General features: G+C 45.4%; 1 protein-coding gene across 2 annotated transcripts in view; it reads right to left on the reverse strand.

Annotated features, from left to right (window-relative positions):
- GSR (glutathione-disulfide reductase) overlaps positions 1-12,187 on the reverse strand; it is a 57,763-nt gene that overhangs the window by 16,530 nt on the left and 29,046 nt on the right. For both annotated transcript variants that reach the window (XM_077943389.1, XM_028852536.2), the window contains exons 5-7: positions 11,693-11,840; positions 8,705-8,759; positions 2,873-2,972 (exon numbers count right to left, since the gene is read on the reverse strand). In XM_077943389.1, coding sequence (XP_077799515.1) covers positions 2,873-2,972; positions 8,705-8,759; positions 11,693-11,840 — 303 coding nt within the window. The remainder of the gene's footprint in view (positions 1-2,872; positions 2,973-8,704; positions 8,760-11,692; positions 11,841-12,187) is intronic.

Here is a 12,187-nt window from a genome sequence, read left to right on the forward strand (position 1 = left end):
AAGTAGGATGTGGCTCTCTGCAAAGTAGCCAATTTGACAGATGCAGGAATTGCCCCCTCTATTGACAGACTGCTGCAGTTTATTTACGTATTTACATATAAATTCGAGCTAGGAACTCCTCTGCCTTTCCCCATCCTTCTAATTTGCTGGATATATTCTAGCAAAATAATACTTACCTGTGAAAAAATTTTTCAGGACCTAAACCTCGTGGAGCTAATTATACAACCAGTTTCAAAGTCACAGAGAAAGTTCCTTGAAGTACATACTGCCTAGGATTCTCAGAATCCCTGTCTCCCTCCATCTGCTCACATAAGAATTAGAATCAGGCCAGGTGCCGTGACTTACGCCTGCAATCCCAGCACTTTGGGAGGCTGAGACGGGCGGATCACAAGGTGAGCATCCTGCCTCGGCCTTGCAAGTGCTGGGATTACAGGTGTGAGCCATTGTGCCCGGGTTCCTGTATATTCTTAAGTGGAATGAAGGGAGGTAAGACTTGAATTGGAAGAGTGGAGAAAATAGTCTACTGAAGGTCCTAAGATGGTTATGATGGTAGCCTCCACCATCATCAGTCCAGCATTTTTACTGGTCTTGAACTTGAAAGACCATCCTGGCTAACATGGTGAAACCCCATCTCTACTAAAAATACAACAAACTAGCCAGGCATGCTGGTGGGCGCCTGTAGTCCCAGCTACTCAGGAGGCTAAGGCAGGAGAATGGCGTGAACCCAGGAGGCGGAGCTTGCAGTGAGCTGAGATCGCATCATTGCACTCCAGCCTGGGCAACAGAGCGAGACGCCATCTCAAAAAGAAAAAAAAAAGAATTAGAATCATAGCATCTTGGTAATTAGGGATCTGATAAATTCTGTCCCTGCAGAACTAGGTCCCAAAGGCATTATGTGGCTTACCTAAGTCACAAATTTGTTAGGAACAGTCAGCTGCCCAGGCTAGAGTGCAATCATCTTTGCTCACTGCAGCCTTGACCTCCTGGATTCGAACCATTCTCCTATCTCAGCCTCCCAAGTAGCTGGAACTACAGGCGTATACCACTATGCCTTGCTAATTTTTAAAATTTTTTTAGTAGAGATAGGGTCTCACTATGCTGCCCAGGTTGGTCTTGAACTCCTCCCTGCTATTTGGGAACCTGAGGCAGGAGGATAGCTTGAGGCCAGGAGTTCGAGACCAGCCTGGGCAACATAGTAAGACCTCATCTCTAAAAATAGATAAAAATTAGTCAGGTGGCACATGCCTGTAATTCCAAGCACTTTGGGAGGCCAAGGTGGGCAGATCACTTGAGCTCAGGGGTCTGAGACCAGCCTGGGCAACATGGCAAAACCTCACTGGGTGTGGTGGCATGCTCCTGTAGTCCTAGCTATTTGGGAGGCTGGGGTGGGAAGATCGCTTGAGCCCAGAAGGCTGAGGCTGCAATGAGCCATGATGTGCCACTGCACTCCAGCCTGGGCAACACAGTGAGACCCTGTCTCAAAAAAAAAAAAAAAAAAAATTAGTCAGGGCATGGTGGCCCACACCTGTAGCCTCAGCTTCTTGGAAGGCCGAGGCAGGAACATCCTATGAGCTCAGAAGCCTGCAGTGAGCTATGATCACGCCACTGTACTGCAGACTGGGTGACAGAGCAAGACTCTGTCTCAAAAAAAAAAAAAAAAGAAGTTCAAGTGTATGATCTACAAGATTGCCTTTAATGCAAGTTCATTCAATCTGCAGCAGCCTGCAGGCCAGAGTGCGGACCAAGATGACTTTGAATGTGGCCCAACACAAATCTGTACACTTTCTTAAACTGCTATGAGATTTTTTTTGCATTTTTTTTTTTTGAGACACAGTCTTGCTCTGTTGCCCAGGTTGGAGTGCAGTGGTGCGATCTCGGCTCACTCATTACAGTTACCTGCCACCATGCCTGGATAATTTTTGGATTTTTAGTAGAGATAGGGTTTCACCACGTTGGCCAGGCTGGTCTCCAACTACTGACCTCAAGTGATTCGCCTGCCTCGGCCTCCCAAAGTGCTGGAAAGTAGAGGCATGAGCCACTGTGCCCAGCTTGCAATTTATTTTATTATTAGCTCATCAGCTATTATTTGTGTCAGTATATTTTATATGTAGCCCAAGACAATTCTACTTCTTCCAGTGTGGCTCAGGGAAGCCAAAAGATTGGACACCCCTGCTTTAATGCAAAGAATTTAGTAAATTGTTTGGAATGAGTGTCAACCAATCTAACATTACTTGATCATATAAAATTGATTTCCAGAAATTAATAAATTAACCTGGCAGGGCTCAGTGGCTCACACCTGTAATCCCAGCACTTTGGGAGGCTGAGGCGAGCAGATCACGAGGTCAGGAAATTGAGACCATCCTGGTGAACACGGTGAAACCCCGTCTCTACTAAAAATACAAAAATTAGCCGGGCATGGTGGTGGACACCTGTAATCTCAGCTACTCGGGAGGCCGAGGCATGAGAATCACTTGAGCCCAGGAGGCAGAGGTTGCAGTGAGCTGAGATGGTGTCACTGCACTCCAGCCTGGGCAACAGAGTGAGACTCTAATTAATTAAAAAAATAAATTAACCTAACTGTTTAATTTAGCTAATAGTTATGTTTAGGCCCCCACGTCTCCCTATGAGGGCATCTCATATCTACCACTTAGTGATGAAATTACCAGCCAATTTGACCAACTCAAAATCATCATCAACCAGCAACTGGGAGGGATATTGGCCAAATTCAGGTAACTTGGATACAGCACCATGTGAAACCAACCAACTGACCCCCACCTGTTTTGCACCCTAGTATTTAATGACAACATCAGAAAAAATTCTTCATTTTTTAAATTAACATCAAGAAAAGGGAAAAGGAAAAGGTGGAATTTACCTTATCATGCCGTATCATGAGTGATGTCTTAGAACCCAGGGCTGAGAGGATCCCTGCTATCTCCACAGCAATGTAACCTGCACCAACAATGACGCTGCGGCTGAGATGCAAGCACAGGGTTAGAACTTTTAAATAAACTAATTTTGGAATAATTTTACATTTACAGAAAAGTTGCAGAGATAGTGCAGAGATTTCCCTCATTATACCCCTTGATCAGTTTTCCCTAAAGTTAACGTTTTACTTAACTAGGGTACCATTGTCAAAATAAGAAATTGACATTGGTACATTACTAATGACTAAACCCTAGACTGCAGATTTTCACCACTTTTCCCCGGTTTTTTTGAGACAGGGTCTCACTCTGTCACCCAGGCTGGAGTGTAGTGGTGTGAACACGGCTCACTGCAGCCTCAACCTCCAGGACTCAAGCGATCCTCCAGCCTCAGCCTCCCGAGTAGCTGCGACTACAGACATGCATTGCCACACCCAGCTAATATATATATATATATATATATATATATATATATATATATATATATTTTTTTTTTTTTTAAACTAGAGACAGAGTCTCACCATGTTGCCCAGGCTAGTCTCAGCTCCCGGGCTCAAACAATGCTCTGACCTTGGCCTCCCAAAGTGTCGGCATTATAGGTGTAAACCACCTTGCCCAGTCCAGTTTTTCTATTAATCTCTTGTTTTCTGTTCCAAGATCCAATCCTGGATACCACCACAACTTTAAGTAGAAAATATCCCTTTGGGCCTGCCCAACATAGTGAGACCCCATCACTACAAAAACGAAAAAGTAAGGCCAGGCACGGTGGCTCATGCCTGTAATCCTAGCACTTTGGGAGGCTGAGATGGGTGGATCACCTGCGTCAGGAGTCCGAGACCAGCCTGGCCAACATGGTGAAACCCGTCTCTACTAAAAATACAAAACGTTAGCCAGGCACAGTGGCGCATGCCTGTAATCCCAGCTACTTGGGAGGCTGAGGCAGGATAATCGCTTGCCCTCGGGAGACAGAGGATGTAGTAAGCCAAGATTGTGCCAATGAACTCCAGCCTGGGCAACAGAGCAAGGCTCTGTCTCAAAAAAAAAAAAAAAAAAAAACCCTAAAAGTAAAAATAAAAATTAGCCAAGTATGAAGGTGTGTGTCTGTGGTCTCAGTTACTTGGGAGGTTGAGGCAGGAGGATAACTTGTGTCTGGGAGATGGAGGCTGCAGTGAGCTATGACTGCACCACTGCAGTGTAGCCTGGGTGACAAAGCAAAAGACCCTATCTCAAAAGAAAAGAAAAATCCCTAACATTCCCTCACAGAAGAAGGGAAATATATTTTTCATTGTTTTTAAAGCTCTTTAGCCTCATTTCCTCAGAGAGGACACAAAACCTTTGGAAATAAGGAATGATTCCTTATGCAAAGATCCTCACACCTAAAACTAAAATCAGGGTCACAGATCTCACCACCATCACTCTCCTCTATTCAGTGTACCTCCTTGTTTGCTATTTAGTTCTATCAGTCATTGCAATATGATCAAAGGCCAATTTACACAAGCCAGTTGTAATCTGTAGGACAAAACTGTAGTCAAGCTAAACTGCCTGAATACATTTTGGTCTAAAAAAAGAATCTTGGCCAGGTGTGGTGGCTCACAACTATAATTCCAGCACTTCGGGAAGCCCAGGTAGGAGGACTGCTTGAGGCTAAGAGTTCAAAACCAACCTGGTCAACCGAGTAAGACCCCGTCTTATTTTTTAAAGATTTAAAACAATTTTAAAAACAAAAAATAATATAAAAAATAAAATATATAAAATAATCTTAAGTACTAGATACATGCTTGGGTCTAAATTGCTGGTAGAGAAGCTCTGGTTCCTGCCCTAGAGCAATAATGTTGACTTCCATACTACAGCCCAGGCTATAAGTACCTTCGGCTGAAGCTGTCCCATCAGGGACTGGAGTCTTCTAAAGTTTCAAACACTGACCTCTACCATTGCTACAGTGCTAATCAGAGACGAAGGAAACCGTTCTTTAATACCTCCCATAGGCAAGGTATTCGGAGTTCTGAGGGCTTAAGGTCAGGATGGATTATAAAGTAAGAACCCAAATGGCTACAGGTTAGAAGTGATGACTCTCTCATCCTGCAATGCACAGTAAGAAAAGACCAATTTTCTCCTTTTTTTTTTTTTTAAGAGTCTCGCTCTGTCACCCAGGCTGGAGTGCAGTGGCATGATCTTGGCTCACTACAACCTCCACCTCCGGGGTTCAAGTGATTCTCCTGCCTCAGTCTCCCGAGTAGCTGGGACTACAGGAGTTCACCAGTACGTTCAGCTAATTTTTGCATTTTTAGTAAAGATGAGATTTTTATCATGTTGGCCAGGCTGGTCTCAAATTCCTGGCCTCAAGTGATCCACCCGCCTCGGCATCCCAAAGTGTTAGGATTACAGGCGTAAGGCACTGCGCCCGGCCTAAAAAGACAAATTTCTATGTAGTTCAAAACTGTGAAATCGCTCTTTTTCTATCTCCACTCCCTCCTTCCTAACAATGCGTTGATCTCTTTTCCTTCCTCTGAATTTTCCCTCCTTATTTCCTGTGTCTTCCCTTTCTTCCCCAAACATTTATTATGTACATTCTACTTTGAGCTAAGCTTTGCACTACACTGGATGAACAATGGCCCCCATCCTTGAGGAATTTTGTTTTTTTTTTAGATGGAGTTTTGCTCTTGCTGCCCAGGATGGAGTGCAATGGTGCAATCTCCACTCACTGCAACCTCCACATCCCAGGTTCAAGCGATTCTTCGGCCTCAGCCTCCCGAGTAGCTGGGATTACAGGCATGCGTCAACCATGCCCGGCTAATTTTGTATTTTTAGTAGAGATGGGGTTTCTCCACGTTGGTCAAGGTGGTCTCGAATTCCTGATCTCAGGTGATCCACCTGCCTCGGCCTCCTGAAGTACTGGGATTACAGGCGTGAGCCACCGCGAGTCACTGTGCTCGGCCTTTTTTTTTTTTTTTTTTTTTTTTGAGACAGAGTCTCGCTGCGTCGCCCAGGCTGGTATGCAGTAGCGTGATCTCAGTTCACATCAACCTCCGCCTCCCGGATTCAAGTGACTCTCGTACCTTAACCTCCTGAGTAGTTAGGATTACAGGCGCACATCACCGTGGCTGGCTAATTTTTGTATTTTAGTAGAGACAGGGTTTCACCATGTTGGCCAGGCTGGTCTCAAACTCCTGACCTTAAGTGATCTGCCTGCCTCAGCCTCCCAAACTGTTGGGATTACAGGCATGAGCCACCGTACCTGGGTGTGGAATTTCTTCTTTAATTTTAAAATTTGTGTGTAGAGGCTGGGCGCAGTGGCTCATGCCTGTAATCCCAGTACTTTGGGAGGCCAAGGGGCTAAGGCAGGAGAATCGCTTGAACCTGGGAGGTGGAGGTTGCAATGGGCCGAGATCACGCCATTGCACTCCAGCCTGGACAACAACAGTGAAACTCTGCCTTAAAAAAGTTCTGTGTAGAGACAGTATCTCCCTATGTTGCCCAGGCTGGTCTCAAACTCCTGGGCTCAAGTGATCCTCCAGCCTGAGCCTCCCAAGCAGCTGAGACTACCAGCACATGCCACCATGCCCAGCTAATTTTTGTATTTTTTTTGCAGAGATCAGGTTGTGCTGTGTTGCCCAGGCTGGTTTCAAACTCCTGGGCTCAAGCAATTCGCTCGCCTCAGGCCTCCCAAAGTGCTGGGAATACAGGCATAAGCCACTGCGCCTGGCTTCTGGAACTGACCTTTCAGGCGGCTGAATCCCTAAAAGATTTCTCTTTACCTCAATACGGCCCCAGGACTACTCATGCCACAGTATTCCACGGTGTTCATGCTCCATCCAACCAGAAGCCCCTCAGCGCAAAAACTAAATCATGCTATCTTCCCTACATTATTTACTCACTTGCCCAATTATTTACTTATTCACCAACACCGAAACAAAGATAAAGTAGACTTGAAAAATCACATATCCATTGTAAATTCATTTTCTTGTGTTTCAGAGCCTTTTGTTGATGACATGCATAAATGTAAATATTTAAAATCGCTAATGAACAACTATCTATAATGAAACTTCTTTGAGGGTGAGTCCGGAATGAAATTACATTATCCAAACATAATGAGTCATGACTGCATGTCTCACTACATCCTCACATATGTCATGTTATTCAACCCTAAAAATCAAACAATGCAGGGTGGATCACAGGGAAGGAAGGCTGTTCTCTAACACATTTCTACGACCTGATAGCAAACCGAGAAAGATTGTATGCTTTTCTTAGAACTCCTCCAAGTCAGAAGCTTCCCTGGTCTGAGTATCTTCAAGGGACATTTTCACCATCCTATGGAACTGCAAAGCGGCTCCCTGGTCGTTTCTGAACTGCCTCGTGCTGTCTGAACTGTCCGTGACTCTGGGTGATTCAAAGTGAAGACAGGCTCATGGACTATTAGTCACTCTCCCTAAAAGACTTTCTGAGAGCATAGGACTAGGACCTCAAACTGGATTAGCACAGCCCCTGAGGGAGCAGAAGAGTTGAGCAATGCGAACTCCACAGTGAGTGCCACTCAGAAGACGAATGAAGGCCAGACCCTGCGCCAACATGTTGGGTCCCTCCACCTGTTTCCAGGCATCACCTCTTCTCACAAGTGACAGGAGGATCCCTCTAAACTAGAAAGCCTGCAATATGCTGCAACTTCAAATCAGAGAAACAAACTTTCTCATGACCTTTTTCCCCCCTCTATGAATCTGAATCCATTCAGCACGGTGGCCCATGCTTGTATGTGTACTGCTTTGGGAGGCCAAGGTGGGAGCATTGCTTGAGGCCAGAATTCTAGACCAGCCTGGACAACAGAATGAGACCCCACCTCTATAAAAATTCAAATTAAAAAGTTACCCAGGTATGGTGCTGCACGTTTGGAGTCCCAGCTACTTGGGAGGCTGAGGTGAAAGGACTGCTGGAGCCCAAGAGCTCAAGGCTACTGCAAGCCACGATGGCACCACTGCACTCCTGCCTGGGCAATGCAAGAAGACCCTGTCTCTAAAAAAAATAAACGTTTTTTCATGAAAAGAAAATCTGGCCGGGCGTGGTGGCTCACACCTGTAATTCCAGCACTTTGGGAGGCCGAGGCGGGCAGATCACCTGAAGTCAGGAGTTCGAGACCAGTCTGACCAATGGAGAAACCCCATCTCTACCAAAAATACAAAATTAGCTGGGTGTGGTGGCGCTCTCTCTCTTTCTCTCTTTCTTTCTTGGTGTGATCTTGTCTCACTGCAACCTCCGCCTTGAGAATTCACGTGATTCCCCTGCCTCAGCTTCCCGAGTAGCTGAGACTACAGGCCCGCACCACCACGCCCAGCTAATTTTCAGTTTTAGTAGAGATGGGGTTTCACCATGTTGTCCAGGCTGGTCTCAAGCTCCTGACCTCAGATGACCTGCCCGCTTCAGCCTCCCAAAGTGCTGAGATTACAGCCACGAGCCACCACATCTGGCCAAAACCAGCTATTCTATTCTAAAATACAAGCTCCTTTAGACACATTCTTAATTGATGCTGTATCAAGTTGAAGAAAGGAGACAGTTTTAGGACTCTGTTATGCAGTCTTCAAATTACTCTGCATTTGACTTTGGCCTCTGATTGAAAGCATGAAAGATTTGAGGGATCTACTGAGGAGTTCTAGGAATGAGATATACAAGGTCATGGTAAGAGGATGGAATTCAGGAAAGGCCTACATTAAATGCTTGGGAGGAGAGGACAAAGAAAAGCCACCAGGAGACACTAAGGAAGAGGGAGTCACTGCAGTCAGGTCAGGTTGGCTTACCTAGGCAATTCTTCCAGTTGAAAAAATCCATCACTGGTTATTCCTAAGCTGGCACCTATGTAGAAAAAGGCAACATAGATCACACAAGACTGCTCTTTCTCTTGCAAAATAATCACAACATTTTATGCAAAAACCAAACACTTTCACAGCCAACATAGTCTCCGTTTTGACAAGTTTTGTTAAAGTCTCTGCTTGGAAAGCTGCCAACCAAATCCTCCCTGAGTCAACATTTTTATTTTCTCTCTAGAAACAGAAGCCATGATGGCTAAATAACTTTTACATTTCTCTGAAGAATGAAGATCTCAGCAGTCATGAACAGACTCTGCTGGATCTGTTCACCCTCCCACCCCGAGGGTAGGAGGAACCCTGGGGCTTAGCTCATTACAGGCATGAGCCACCGTTCCCGCCTGAAAAGACAAATTTCTATGTAGTTCAAAATCTATGTGGCCTGGCCAATGTGGTGAAACCCCGTCTCTACTAAAAATACAAAAATTAAAAATTAGCTGGGCATGGTGGTGTGCACCTGTAGTCCCAGCTACTCAGGAGGCTAAGGCAGGAGAATCACTTGAACCTGGGAGGCGGAGGTTGCAGTGAGCCGAGATGGTGCCACTGCACTCCAGCCTGGGAACAGAGCAAGATTTCGTCTCATTAAAAAAAAAAAAATAGATGTGGCCCTTTCCTCTCTGCTTATTCTTTCAAAGGTTTCAACCTATATGGTATATACATTGAATTACAAGAGGTACAACCTATATAGTGAAATAAACATGTAGTGAAAAGCAGATTGAAACCTTTGGATATAGGATAGCAGGTCCTATCTTATAGGACTTCCAAATGCATTATTCCAGGTTTGACTTTCTTCCCAGGTTGCAGTTCCATGTTTCTAATTATCTCGCCACACAATTTTACACTGGCTTCAACCTTAGTCTATTTAGAACTGAACCTTAATTTTATTTTCCAACCTGTATCTCTCTCCAGTTTACCACTTCAGTTACCATCTGCCCCCAATAATGCAGACAAAGCCTTCAGCTGTCAACTGCTGATTCCTTCTCTCAGTAGCCCCCCTACCTTCATTTCTCATCAGTTATTAAATATATTAGGCTGGGTGCAGTGGCTCACACCTGTAATCCCAGCACTTTGGGAGACTAAGACAGGCAGATCGACCGAGGTCAGGAGTTCGAGACTAGCCTGGCCAACATGGTGAAACCCTATCTCTACTAAAATTACAAAAATTAGCTGGGTGTGGTGGCACATGCCTGTAATCCCAGCTACTCAGGAGGCTGGGGCAGGAGAATCGCAGGAGGCAGAGGTTGCAGTGAGCCAAGATCCTGCCATTGCACTCCAGCCTAGGTGACAAGAGCAAAACTCTGTCTCTAAACAAACAAACAAACAAATATATATGTTGCATTTTGGCCGGGTACAGTGGCTCATACAGCACTTTGGGAGGCCGAGGTGGGCGGATCACCTGAGGCCAGGAGTTTGAGATCAGCCTGGACAATGTGGCAAAACCCCACCTCTACTAAAAATACAAAAAAAATTAGCTGGACATGGTGGCATGTGCCTATAATACCAGCTACTAAGAAGGCTGAGGCAGGAGAATCACTTAAATCCAGGAGGCAGAGGTTCTATTGAGTGGAGATTGTGCCACAGCACTCCAGCCTGGGTGGCAGAGCAAGACGCTGTCTCAAAAAAAAAAAAAAAATTCACGTTGATAATGTATCTTATGAAGCCAATCCATGGAGAATTCAAAAGATGTATAAACTACGTTCACCATCCATAAAGTCCTTACAATCTAGCTGGGAAGAAAGAAAGAGATCACTTGAGCAATCTCCCATCTAAATCTCCTGGTCAAGGCCTTAGTGAGCTGTGATCACACCACTGCACTCCAGCCTGGACAACAGAGCAAGACCCTGTCTCAAAAAAATAAAGTAATATAAAATAAAATAATAGGCCGGGCACAGTGGCTCACGCCTGTGATCCCAACACTCTGGGAGGTTGAGGCGGGCGGATCACTTGAGGTCAGGAGTTTAAGACCCACGTGACCAACATGGTGAAACCCTGTCTCTACTAAAATACATAAATTAGCTGGGCGTGGTGGCGGATACCTGTAATCCCAGCTACTCAAGAGGCTGAAGCAGGAGAATGGCGCGAACCCGGGAGGCAGAGGTTGCAGCGAGCCGAGGTTGTGCCACTGCACTCCAGCCTTGGTGACAGAGCCAGACTCCGTCTCAAAATAAATAAATAAATAAATAATAAAATGCAAAAGCAGTTATGACCATCTCTGAGATTCCTTATAGCTTTCATCTTCTATAATTCTCTACTTAAAAGAGAAAATATGTATATAAAAGCTTACTTAGCTACTTAAGCTACATCCTTAGAAGATTTCTCTCTCTGGAACAAAACAATAAATTATCACGTGTCTTATAAATAACAACCCATCTGACAAACTGAGGCTGGAAACAATGTATGCTAAGCTGAGAAGGAAAGAATGAGGCTTTCATTGATTTCTCTCCCTGTTACCTACAATATGTCTGAGCCTGGGGCCAAATGAAATCTCTTGGCCGGGCACAGTGGCCTGCAATCCCAGCACTCTGGGAGGCCAAGGTGGACGGATCATCTGAGGTCAGGAATTCAAGACCAGCCTGGCCAATACGATGAAACCCCATCTCTACTAAAAATACCAAAATTAGCCAGGTGTGGTGGTGGCGTGCCTATAGTCCCAGCTACTCGGGAGGCTGAGGCAGGAGAATCGCTTGAACCCAGGAGGCGGAGGTAGCAGTGAGCCAAGATTGTGCCACTGCACTCCAGCCTGGGTGCCTGCATCATAAGCTACAACTAGGCCAACTGCAGTTAGGTTCTGCAAAGACCTTCTCCCATGGCCTGGCTCCAAAGAGAGAACTGGTTTAGGCAGATCCCCTGGCATGGCTTGTCAGGTTGAAAGCAACGGTAAACTCTTGACTGCTGTTAATGAGTACCTGCTGTATGACTCACCCGGGATCTGGCTCTCATGAGGGATGGAGGGCACACCACCTGTGGCGATCAGGATGTGAGGCGCGGTGTACTTCTTCCCACTGACCTCTATCGTGGGCTTGGGATCACTAGTGAATGCTGCATGGCCACGGATGATTTCTATATGGGACTAGAGAAGGAACCATGACATTAGCCTGTTCTTAGAATAAAAACAAAGACACCTGCTGCAACTTATCAGAACTTTCATTTATCTACTGAACATTTTGATTCTTGGTTTGCTGATGCCAACACAATTCTCTATTGTTCAAGTTTCTGCAGAACTCCTAATTGGCAACCTATACTTAGGAAAGGGGTTGCCATTAGATGCTGGAAGTACACAGTAAGATGAAATAGGCTGGGCACAGTGGCTTACAACTGTAGTCCTAGCACTTTGGGAGGCAGAGGTGGGTGGATAGCTTGAGCTCAGGAATTTGAGACCAGCCTGAGAAACATGTCAAAACCCAGTCTCTACTAAAA

This window comes from Macaca mulatta, chromosome 8, assembly GCF_049350105.2.
Source record: "Macaca mulatta isolate MMU2019108-1 chromosome 8, T2T-MMU8v2.0, whole genome shotgun sequence".
Taxonomy (NCBI): Eukaryota; Metazoa; Chordata; class Mammalia; order Primates; family Cercopithecidae; genus Macaca; species Macaca mulatta.